Raw genomic sequence first — 13,329 nt, 5'->3', positions numbered from 1 at the left:
TATTATTTTTAAGGCCGTAACACGATTCGTCAACATCACAAGAAATAAAACAAAGGAACATCAAGTTTAAAAAAAATAAGTAATAAAACATTCGTAAGATAAAAAACAGAATAAGAGAAAAGCACATTTTTAAATGTAAATGATGAGTTCGGCGTGTCATTAACCCCGCCCGCGGCACGTGGGTGTGGCCAGACTCGTGTACACCTACCCGTTATTTTGTAAATTTTTGATTGTACTTATGTAAAATCCGAAGTTCTATACAGAAAGATTCCTTAACGAGGAAAAGAAGCGAAGTTCGTTGTAACTTCAATATATTGCTAAATGTGACTTGCGCTGTGTGATCGGAGGCATTATTGATAATCATTTTGTCAATTTTACGTTCGATACTTCATAGTTGTGGCCGTATGAGGCGATGGTGTACATTGTAAGAATTCGATCCAAATTTAATACATAAATTCAGTGGGTCTTCTCTACTTCATCATCGATTTCACTAATAAAATGTAGTGTGTGTTCAAATTACAATCAGCTCATTGTTTAAATGCTATTCCGCTTCTGAAAAGAAAAAAAAATGTAGAGATTTAGTCCCGAATAAAAACACCGTTTTTTTTTTGTTATTCACACCAAAGCATCTCCTTTCACCCGATACAATGCGTTTAGGTATCTTCATATCAAACTAACTTCCATCTTCTTTTACAGTATCCTCGAGCTCCGAAAAGAGAAGAGTCGTGACGCAGCCCGCTCGAGGAGAGGAAAGGAAAACTACGAGTTCTATGAGCTGGCCAAGATGCTGCCACTACCGGCGGCCATCACCAGTCAACTGGACAAAGCGTCTATCATAAGGCTGACAATAAGCTACCTCAAGTTAAGGGACTTCTCCGGACACGGGGACCCGCCGTGGAGCCGGGATCCACCTCCTTCCAGTAAAGCTTTGAAAGGTACGCACTTAAAAAAGCACCAACTGGCATTTCTATAAACCGTTAAACGTAAGCTCACTACATTAAGCTCGCCCCGATTAGTCGATTTACTTGAATAAATGACGATCGATTTTGTTGGCTATCCAAGAAAATCTTGAGGCCACTCAGCCCAAATATATTTTAATGTGAAGGAACTGATCTTTAATTACAATTTCGCACTCTCTAATTATATCAAAATCACATATTGGAATAACCCCAATTTATTCCTATAACTGCAGGATCCTTTGCATTATAGACAAACATTGTGGCAACTTATGCTTGCCAAGTTTTATTACTAATATGGCGGAAAACAGAAACAAATAATTTCATTTCTTGTTTACACCGTTGTCGTAATGAGATCAATCCAATATTCGCACGTGTGATAGTTTGATTTAGTTCGAGAATGGCAGGCCTTGGTCTGGCTCTGTAATCTTCAGCCACCGGCATTTCACATATCCCGCGCATCTCTTTATGTGCGGCAACTTCATAGGTGGTTCGGTCCTGGCCCGAAAGAAGGCCTTAGTCTGACAAAATTAGCAATTGGCGAAGTCGTCGTGGCCTAATGGATAAGACATTCGGCGCATTCGTATCTGGCGATGCATCGGTGTTCGAATCCCGCAGGCGGGTACCAATTTTTCTAATGAAATACGTACTTAACGAATGTTCACGATTGACTTCCACGGTGAAGGAATAGCATCGTATAATAAAAATCAAACCGGCAAAATTATAATTTTCATAATTACTGGTGGTAGGACTTCTTGTCCGCTTGTCCGTGTGAAAAGTCCGCACGGGTAGATACCACCACCCTGCCTATTTCTGCCGTGAGACAGTAATGCGTTTCGGTTTGAAGGGTGGGACAGCCGCTGTAACTATACTGAGATCTTAGAACTCATATATCAAGGTGGGTGGCGGCATTTACGTTGTAGATGTCTATGGGCTCCGGTAATCACTTATATCAGGTAGGCCGTGAGCTCATTCATCCATGTAAGCAATAAATAAATAATTAAAGGAAATAAAGTGACTACTAGAAGGTAATGAGGAACCGGTTGCAGTGGCTTGAAAGGGGCCGTAAGTTCTGATGAACAAAAATTGTCGCCATCATCTAGCTATAGTCTCAGATACTCTGAGCGATATATGAATTAGTAGATACATAATTCAATAACATTCGTTCGATAGTTCGTTTCTTTTTTATTATTATTTTAGCTGCAAAAATCTTTGTATGTTTATTTTGTCCCTTTCTATTCTTACTTAAAATCCCTGTATTAATTATCGGGAAATCAGGCAAGGCTATGTTATGTAAGACACAATACACTATTACCTAATTGGACATTTTCAAATTTAGCACTGTATTTTTTTTTTGATAACAAAGTATAATACGTTTATGACGCTAAATTGACTTCATTGAATTTCCCTTTGAGTAAACGTAGCACAACGCGTCCCCTTTCCTTAAAACTATGCAAAATTATAGAGTTGGTTTAAAATAACGCTGGAGGGTCCACAAATCAGATTTGCCTTCGTCAAGTCATTGTCGGTCGTAATGTTATTACTGTCGCCCTAGTACTGACGGCAAAACAAGTTTCGGAAACTTCAAAAATAATAATAAATAGAAACGTAACATTTGAACATTTTAGAAAAGATTTTTTGTGTATTTAGTATAGATTTGCCAGTAACCAGCTTAAATATAGATTTTGATAATACATTCTTAGATCTTAGATACGTCTAAGTTTTAAATATTTTAGAATTTTCTTGAATAATGTGGGTGGACGAGCTCACAGCCCACCCGGTGTTAAGTGGTTACTGGAGCCCATAGACATCCACAACGTAAATGCGCCACCCACCTTGAGAATAAGTTCTAAGGTCTCAAGTGTAGTTACAACGGCTGCCCCACCCTTCAAACCGAAACGCATTACTGCTTTACGGCAGAAATAGGCAGAGTGGTGGTACCCACCCGCGCGGACTTACAAGAGGTCCTACCACCAGTAATAAAGAATAAAGGTATTTGAAATGAGTCTAAAGATGTTTATTTATAATAAGGTGCCGATGTACTTTATTAAAGTACTTCCTTGAAACGTCACACATGACTTGGACCAATTAGTATCATCTTAAACTATTAAATGTACCCTGTTTTTTGTAATACCTAATTGAATTTTGTATCTACATATACGCGTTTGCTCCATGAGAATCCATCTCCACACTAAATAGGCGTTATATTTTCAAGGTTACAGTATCCACCAATTCGGATTGATGGTTTAAAAAAAAAAAAACATTGGGCAAATTGCAATAAAAACTTCAAAGAATTCGAACGATGACACACCAACCTTACTCACCGCACATACATTGCCAATACCGAAAACACGTCGTTGCCAAAATATCGGGAAATTCGCTTGCAACGCACGCTGCTTTAAACCGCTTTTTTACCCACAAACATAGGGTAAATCACGAATATTGACAAGCGAAGTGCGCACATGAACGTACCTCGGGGACACTGATTCACCGCATACATACAAATATTACCTACGAGTGAATAAGCGTTCGTTGTTCGAAGTCAACATTGCACATGTGTCGGCATAAGCACGGAGGAGATTTGCGTTTAGGAAACTTGATTGTTTTTTTTCTTTTCTTTCCCTTTTTATTTATAACCTAACCTGAGATAATGTGCTAACACTGGCTTCGTTTTTTTTCCCTACCTATGCTGATAGCTTTGAGAGGCTATTTCAGCTTCACCCTAACGTTTGTAGGTGAGCTCACGGGGCTCAAACCGGAGAGTTGCTAACACTGATCCTAGCAAGAGTAGTGCTTCGCAGAATCTACCACCGGATCGGAAGCGCGACCCACTAAGAAGATCCGACGAAACTCAGTGGGCTGTGTCCATGGGCTAATTCGCTCGTCGGACGGTGACCGGTGCTTGTGGAGCCTAAAAGCACCGTTAGGGGATCAAGAGGATCCGTAATGACGTGCTTTGGGTGACGTCGACGGTTTACCGTTCGGACTACACGTAGGAAGAGCAGTGCTTTACAGAATCTACCGCCGAAGCGGTATCATAACTCACTGGGAACATCCAGCGAGAAACTCAGTGGGCTGGGGTTAAGACAATGTAATTTACGAATTTTATCAATCAATAACTCAATAGCATCATAAGATTGGCTTGTGTTTTTTTTAAAAAAAACGTTACGAATTTAGAAGTTTCTCGCACCTTTCACTTAGGCTTGCTGTCAATTATAAGACATTCAATTTTGTAAAATGAATCTCAAATATCTGGAATGTATTTTTAATAAGGCACGAATATAAGCTCCCCTCCACGGTGTTTCCCGAGCGCTATGACATGTCCTTCTGCAAAAGAGGCTTGTGGAGACTATTAAGCGGTAGGCAGCGGCTTGGCTCTGCCCCTGGCATTGCTGAAGTCCATGGGCGATGGTGAGCACTCACCATGCTCGTCTGCCTACAAGGGCAATAAAGAAAAGAATTGTTTTAATCTTTCCCGTCGTCTAAATTAGCAACTAAGTTTTAATGGGCTGTTCGTAACCTACGCTTTCGTTTGGTTCAGAGCTCTTCGCTTGTTTTCACTTCAGAGACCTAGCTGGTTAGCGGCATAGATGACTAAACTCAAGGGTTCTAACGTATTGAATGTGCTTAATCAAGGGTAGTAGGTATCCGATTTAAATTGTCTAAAACTTTCCAATCCTAAACCAAATTCACAAGAAAGTAGAAAATAGGTTATTAACTCAACAATGAAATATCTGTACTAATAATATATAAATCTAAAGTGCATCCGATTGAGTTGAAACTTGGTATCCATATAGAAAATACATGTACTTAATGGATAGGCTAATATTTATATGAGTGTTGGACTCCCTAATAATAATGACACTTATTAATAATGCTAATTCTAAATGCCCAGCGAAGCGGGCGAGTACGGATAGTTAATTCTAAAAGTGTCATTATCTATATGAATACCAAACCTTGGCTTAATATATTTTTCGACATTCGTCAACTATAATCTCGCAGAAACAGACTTCAATGTGGCTTTTTTAACCCACACACTACCCTTAAGCTCGTAACAAGTGTACCAATAAAACGCCCTATACGAATAATACAATTTTCGGCCCCTAATATCCTTAATGCGACCGCGCGCCGAATCTGTACGTATGCGGCTGTCACTTTAACTCGATTTTCAAACCTTACTGCATCACAGCAAAAGCGTTTGAGATAACAGAACATTGACAGGGACATAGAATGCAATACACACACTAGGACATAGTTATTATTAAAATTAACTTTAAGCTTAAAGGGTTTTCTATTGTCGCCATATTATTCTCGACGTTTCGAATGATTAACAGTTTTAGTTAAAGTTAATCGTAATTATATCTACGACTTGCAAATACTAAAGGCATGTGGCACTATGTGGACTACTTAGTCCATATTTTCGTGTTTACATCAACACTAATTAAAATAGCAGAACATATTGCTTAAGCAAAAGTTAAATTAGATTAAATAATAGATCGGTTGTGAAGAAAATTCTATTTTGCTATTAGCAAAGGTTAGGCTTTGTTATTTGATGTTATTGTAGCGGCTATTGGAGCCCAGAGATTTGTCGATAAAAAGAGTACCCCAATAAGTGATATATTTCCGCTGGACTACACGTTAGCCGATCAGAGTTAAGAATAGAGAGTTTGATAGAATTATATGTTGAGTATAATATTCTAGACATATAATGGGAAAGAACTAACAGATTGGATGTTCAAATCTTACTGTTTAAGATATCATCGCCTAAACCACTAAAATATATTAATTGATGTGTTTTTAGCTTTAAAACACTGATGTTCGAGAAAGATTGTGGTATTTTAAAATCTGGAGTATATCATATCGTTTATCATACTAAATTAACAGATATGTGTTTATAAATTGCTTTTCACTAGATGCTACGATTTTATGGCTAATGGCTCTAAAACTTAACGCCGCAGTCCAACTGGAGATTTGACTGTCGTCACTTGTGTTGTCATAATTTATTATATATCACTCAATAATAAATGAAGTAAATGACATGTTGACTTTCTTTTATGATTTATTTGTACAAAGCCTTAAATGCAATAACAACCATCCTTTGTTTCTATAAATACTAGAGCAGATATAACAAAACAGGTTCCCCCATCAACGCGGTCAAACAAAACTTTGATTAGCGTTTGTTTAAACTTCGTCTGGGAGCCGTAAAAAAAAAAACTTATCACGTAATAAGGTTACGAACAAATTCATCTGTCAACACCGAAATTGTAAGCCACACCGCTAAAATATTTAATTATTCGACGGCAGCCCCCAAGCAACAATGCGAGGACGGTTGTACAGTAAAATTTTTAATCTAATCAATTAACAATCAGTGCAAGCGATATACCGCTTGTTAGTACTGATTATTTGAGGAACGTGACTCGGTTCGGTTATTCAAATTTGTACTGGGGTTCGTTTGACGGCTTCGACCGGCCCGTTTAATTGGTTCGTCTTGTGGTTAACAAATGGTTTAATCAACGGTATTTCAGTTTGGTTGTTCGGGAAACCTGCCCTTAACGTAACAATGCGTGTATGTGACGCGTATATATTAATTAATATTTATTTAATGAGATATTTAGGAAATTAAATTAAAATACAATTAAACATCTTGAGGAAGTAATGATTAATTTTTGTTAAAAAAAAAAATTTTTGTTGCGTAGATGGATGGACGTGCTCACAGCCCACCTGGTGTTACGTGGTTACTGGAGCCCTTAGACATCTACGACGTAAATGCGCCACTCACCTTGAGATGGTTTACTGGTGGTAGGACCTCTTGTGAGTTCGCACGGGTAGGTAGCACCATCTCGCCTATTTCCGCCGTGAAGCAATAATGCGTTTCGGTTTGAAGGGTGGGGCAGCCGTTGTAACAATACTGAGACCTTAGAACTTATATCTCAAGATGGGTGGCGCATTTACGTTGTAGATGTCTATGGGCTCCAGTAACTACTTAACACCAGGTGAGGTGTGAGCTCGTCCACCCATATTAGCAATAAAAAAATAAAAACTTCACTTAAAATAGGTTTGAGCAGTTTAATCCCGTTTAAATTGTAAACAAACATACCACAAAAGGTCAATGCATTAAATAGCATGTTTCAATAGTGTATTTAACATTCAATAAATGCCTTTGTTAACAAAATTATCGACGTCCATCCGCTGCACTGTCCATTGTCAACCTCAGGAGTGATTCAATTAAAACGCCATGTAAATAATTGTATTATTCGCAATTGTGGTGTACTGTATTCGTTTTAATATGCTTTAAAATGTGAACATATGTGATGGGAGTACACAGAGCCGAAGATTTGAAAAAGAAAAAATATTAGTTGGAATGAAAAACGATGTTGGAAATCCTAGAAGTCATTGACCTAAGAGAGTTGATTGGGTACGACGATTTTATGTTTCTTCTTGATATTCGGGAATATATTATACTATCTCGTTTTGTTTGATAGAACGCTAAATATGCATCTAATCTTTATTATACCACACAGCATGAAGCATAAATCACAATTGAAAAAAAACTCAAAAAATATACAAGAAATAATAATGTTATGTTAATAATATGTAGTTATAACCGAAGTTCATCAATATGACAACGTGCCTACCCACCCGGAAACATGTTTATTTTTTATTTATTGCTTAGATGGGTGGACGAGCTCACACCCCACCTGGTGTTAAGTGGTTACTGGAGCCCATAGACATCTATAACGTAAATGCGCGACCCACCTTGAGATATAAGTTCTAAGATCTCAGTATAGTTACAACGGCAGCCCTACCATTCAGACCGAAACGCATTACTGCTTCACGGCAGAAATAGGCAGGGCGGTGGTACCTACCCGCGCGAACTCACAAGAGGTCCTACCACCAGTAAATGAAGTCCTTCATGTCAGTACATGAAGTCCTTCTCAATTGTTTTGCATCATATTTTAGTAAAAATGCACAATAAAAAAAACGATATAAATATAAAGTACTTTATCTTACGTTTGAACATATCAAAACGCGCAACATAATTCAAATGGAAGCAATATTTCTCAATACGAGAGACACGGCAGATAAATTCGACAAATTAACTTTTGGGTAAACACATGTTTCGTTCCCCATATTGCCGCGTGGCGGCAGCACAGTTGATTTATGGCAATAGGGCGCGATATCTCGAACCGACTAGACGTGTGATTTTTCAAATAGTTACTTTATCATGTGTAAATCGAAAAAACGCCAGTTACGCTTTTGGAAAAGAGAAGATTTGCTAATAAAGCTCGCAATAGAAATTGTTGTAAATGAGCCATTTCGGTTGTCACCAAAATTATGTTGTATACGAAATAATCTAGAATATAAGATCTATATCGAACGAAACCTAATTCTATTCAAATAGATATCACATAAAGACGATCCCTCAAATAAACTATCCGATAAACGAAAATTCCTTGACCAGTTTTCGGAGTTATAATTCACGCTCCTTAATACCCGGCTTCTCCGTAAATCATAGCGGCGCACATCTGCCGACGAAATAGAAAAATAACAATAAATAAAGGGAAAATTTTCGTCCGGGTGGCGACGCGGCCCGGCACGATTATTGGACATGTGTTTTTAGTGCGATTTCTTCTTTTGTTTTGAAATTTTTTCTTAAAAAAAAACTAGCGAATATACCATAGAATATAGTGTTTTGTCTTTTCACTTTTCATTTTCTTTAATCTGTCCATTTTATTAAATATGTCATGACCGATGTTAATATTTTAAGTAAAATTTAATTTATTTTAATAGAAGTGGATGGGGAGAGCCGCAGACCGGGCTCAGTGGTGTGGATTGGGAGAGGCCTATGTCCAGCTGTGGACGACTGTGGGCTGTTGATGATGATGATGATGATGAATTTATTATTTGGATACGTACACCCATGTGCTTGGTTAAATTATGAAATACAAATTTTGTTTGGTGTTTGGTGGAGAAATATTTTTCCAATGTTTAGAATAATTAGAATTTACCGCAAAAAGAAGACGCTTAAAAAATTTATTATTATTCTTAGAATTATTATCCTCTCACACAGAATTATCAGTAATAGGTATCCAATGCGTTCAAGTTTCACTACAGCAATCCATCAAAGGAATTTACTTCACAGCGGAATGCGTTCGACTCGATCAGCTAACCCTTCTGCTAATCCGGCCTATAATGAACCGCCCGCCTTGGCAACCATTAAATACTGCCGACGCTTTCTTTCTTGCTATTTGTATGTTAATAAAGATATCAGACGGTACGTGATGAAAATATTTTCATATACTTTTCGTTTTGTCGTCTAAGCCTGCTGCTGTGGGAAATATATTGAATAATACGTGGAGATTGGCGAAGTGAGTTTTCTTTTTATTGCTTTATTGGGTGGGCGAGCTCACAGCCAAACTGGTGTTAAGTGGTTACCGGAGCCCATAGACATTTACGTAAGTGCGCCGCCCACCTTGAGATATAAGTTTTAAGGTCTCAGTATAGTTACAACGGCTGCCCCACCCTTTAAACCGAAGCGCAATGCTGCTTCACGGGAGAAATAGGCGGGGTGGTGGTATCTACCCACATAGGACTCACAAGAGGTCCTACTACCAGTAGTTACGCAAATTATAATTTTGCGGGTTGAATAAGCTTTTATATATAAAACGAAAGTCCGGTCTGATGATGTGTCCAAAAAATTACCTTTACATATTATTGATTGATATGAATATTGCATTTATATTTTAAGATTTTACAAAAGTAAATTCGCTCTTCGATTTCGAGAATACTTAAAAATAATATAACTATTAGTACTAAGTTATGAATGTCTAGTACATTAGAAATTGTTTAGTTAAAAAAATTTCAGTAAATATGTACGGTTGAACACGAATTGGGTTGAGTTCGAATTTTACAAATAATCAGATTATTTTATTTAAAGATATTTTAAAGACTGCTAATTTAAATAAAAGTTGATGAAATGAATATACAATTACTAGACGCAGATGGGCAGGTTTTAAACTCGCACTGGCCTATATTATCTTCCTGTTAATTTTTGCCTTCCAAGCATTCATACGATCTGGTTCGAATCATCAAACACTCTCGATACAAAAGTCATTGATACTTCGATCTTCTCTGAAGGTTGCTAGTGGCATCTACATTGTATTGTCTGTTCCGGTAAACATGAAAAAAAAAACGATTCATAACTGAATAAAAGAACCCGATAAAAACTACGAAAAAATATTTCACAACAACATTTAATTACAATCAATAGTTCGAAAAAAAAAAAAAAGTCGTTTTTCCCTAGGAGCAGACGGCGCATCACAATCATTCGACGTTCTGTATTGACAGTACGTGCACTGAATTCGTTCGTTTTCCGGGATTTTGTAGCTATTTTTATTTCGTATCGATCGGGGTCCGACGGGCCCCCGCCGCGATTGAAGGGTTGTCCGCCCGTGTAATTGCCCGGTTACAATTCATTATTCCTGGACATTGTTGTGATTTGCTGGTGCTTTCGGAATCTACGCATTTGTGTAGCGTGAAAAAAATAAACCAATAAGTTTTTCGTTAGTAGACCATTATTAGGTAATTCAAAAATATCACATTCATTGCAAGAATGATCATACAATAGATAAGAATATTTAATTGACTATTTAACATGTCATAATTTTCTTTCCCTTCTTATTACCTTTTAAACCTGAGACGTTTAATTGTTTTCTTGTGAAGCAGACGCTCAATAAACTTATAAACCAATAGTACATTCGTCATGTATTTAGATCGTCCACATTTACTGTAGTGTCTTCCACAAAGGGCAGTAATTCTTCATTAGTTTGGAAGAGTTCCGGTCAAGGGCCCCGGGGGATGGCAATCAACTGCTTCTATTATTTTTAAGGGATCGAAGGAAGTTTCGACCTTATTGATGAATGTCTTACTAGCGGAGAAAAATTGTATAGCTTTAGCGGTTTCACATTATGTGCTGATATACGAAATCAACCAAGTGGGAATGGTGTCGTAGAATGATAATTTAGCTCCATTTTAAATTGTACACTTATTTATATTCCGTTGATTACTTAAAAAGGTCAAATCAATGCTGGCAGAAAATTGTAAATCATATAACAAATACATTAACAACACAAACGGACGTCTGGTGTAGTGGTAAGTGACATGGTCACTACACAAGGGGGTCGCGGGTTCGAACCCCGCCAAGGGAAGATATTTGTATGATAAATATAAAATGTCTTTTCCAGGGTTATGGATGTATATTAAATATATGTATGTGTATAATAAAAATAAAAAAATTTTTTCGTTATCCTGTAACACAAGCTCTTTACGAGCTTAGCTTACGGGACCAGTTAACGTGGCGTGATTGTTAGTAAATATTTATTTATTAAAACATTTATATTAACGTAACGAATTATAGATATATTTAAAAAATAAGCGTGTGAGAGAGAGAGGGAGAGAGAACATACTTTATTGCACACCAAAACACAATTAATTTTAGAAAACAGTCAACAAGCAGATACGTTTGTACAATAGGCGGTCTTATCGCTAAAAGCGATCTTTTCCAGACAACCGTTTAATTACCCGAAATTCTGGACAGATAAAGATACAGATACAGATACAGATAAAGATACATAACAACGCATTATTAAAGAAAATACATACATACAATAAATAGCGTGTGGTGTATCAACAAAATAAAATAACATCACCAATGGGTGCCACCGTCTTTTCTTTTTCTAATGCAAAGGAATTATGCGTTCCTATATTTACATACATTTATACTTATATTCTTGTATGTATGGAAAATAGGCCGCTGAGTTTCTAGTCGAATCTTCTCAGCGGGTCGCGATTCCGATCCGGTAGTAGATTTATTCGCGAAGTAGCTTGCCCTTGAGTTGTTAGGTTTCCTCTGAAGGCGCTTGAGCAGTTGTTAGAATCTCTCCTGGCTGAGCCCGTGCTCGTCCACTTGTCCTGGTGAAACTGGAAAGGCACTCGGGCCACCAGTAATGCTGCCTTCAAAAAAAAATGTATGGATAAACAATTGACATTTACACCTTATCTCTCCAACTGGTTCTGACAATCATTCACCACGAGGTGCTCATCTAAGTAATCGAATCATTAATATGTATGGAAACTAGCGACATCTTGTAGCGGATGCCCCTAAACATATATGTTGTTAAAGTTAAGGCATTTAATTATTGTATAACTAAACACAGAAAATAAAAATTTAATAAATCATACAAGCCTTCATTTGATATAGATAAATTGTTAAATTTTATCAATTTGTGGTTTCTGAAAACTTACAAAAATCTTCATTAAAAGTAAAATATAGGATAGGTAATACGTTACTGCCACCTACAGGAGCACTGAGAAACTAATCGAAGCGAAGCCATCTAGTGGTCGACGCCCGTAAACATTTTTGTTGGGTGCTTGAGTTGCTTATCCATAACTAATTTATGTGTATCATCTATGACTTTACACTTTAAATGGCATCTTCATTCGACAAAAAACCACGTATATCCGGGAATACACACTAACGCGAACCCTCCCGTATTAGGCGTGAGTTTTATTTAATTTCGCCACTAAGAAAACACAGGCCCTTGAACAAATGTTAGCATTGACCGGCGCATGTCGAAATGGACAAATACCACTAAATTATTGCTCACCCAGCTCTAAATATATCGAGATATTCGACGGTACGATTCAACAAGGGGCTTCTCATCACACCGATGCTGTGACGTGACAGCATCGCGAATATAGGCGAATGTATCAAACGTAAAATATATATTGAAATTGGTTATTTTTAATTTGATTTTGTCGTAATTACTAATGTTTTAATTGAAACTGTAATTGTTTACGACTGTCTCTCCCATCACCCTCTCCCTCGGGACGCCGGACCGGCGGTCGTCGGCGCCACGACCACCTTACCACCGCACTGCACCGCTTAGTGCTAGTTTTTTAACGTTCTCGTAAAAGCTAACTCAGTATGCAGTTGGAACAACGCCCCTTGCGGCAAACGTTTCAACTCCACACAAATTTGAGTTAACTTTTACGCTATCGAGAAAGTTAAAAAACTCGCACTAAGCACACAGAACAGAGCTAACATGTTTTTGTAATACTAATCTTCGTTTAGTTTTGTAATTAATTATTCGTGCATTAAGAGGAATTATATAAAATTTATTTATAACTACTGAGGGTAAATTTTTACTAAATGAAATGCTTTTTACTATAAAAGCAACGGTGTAACAGACATGTCTTCATTTTGTATCAAATTGATCGGGTGTCGGGGACTGATTGGTGGTTCACAACGTAAGGGTGGATGGCTTATTAAATTTACTCACTTGTCCACTCGAAGTTATTGTAGATTTCCTAA

The 13,329-nt window shown here is 37.4% G+C and overlaps 1 protein-coding gene across 6 annotated transcripts in view; it reads left to right on the top strand.

Annotated features, from left to right (window-relative positions):
- Positions 1–13,329, top strand: part of trh (PAS domain-containing protein trachealess) — a 258,744-nt gene that overhangs the window by 198,737 nt on the left and 46,678 nt on the right. For all 6 annotated transcript variants that reach the window (XM_089728622.1, XM_089728621.1, XM_089728623.1 and 3 more), the window contains one exon: positions 697–935. In XM_089728622.1, coding sequence (XP_089584748.1) covers positions 697–935 — 239 coding nt within the window. The remainder of the gene's footprint in view (positions 1–696; positions 936–13,329) is intronic.

Source organism: Bombyx mandarina, chromosome 07 (assembly GCF_030267445.1).
Source record: "Bombyx mandarina strain Sakado chromosome 07, ASM3026744v2".
Classification (NCBI taxonomy): domain Eukaryota; kingdom Metazoa; phylum Arthropoda; class Insecta; order Lepidoptera; family Bombycidae; genus Bombyx; species Bombyx mandarina.
Note: the sequence above shows the minus strand (reverse complement) of the source record. Positions and strands in the feature narration are given on the sequence as shown.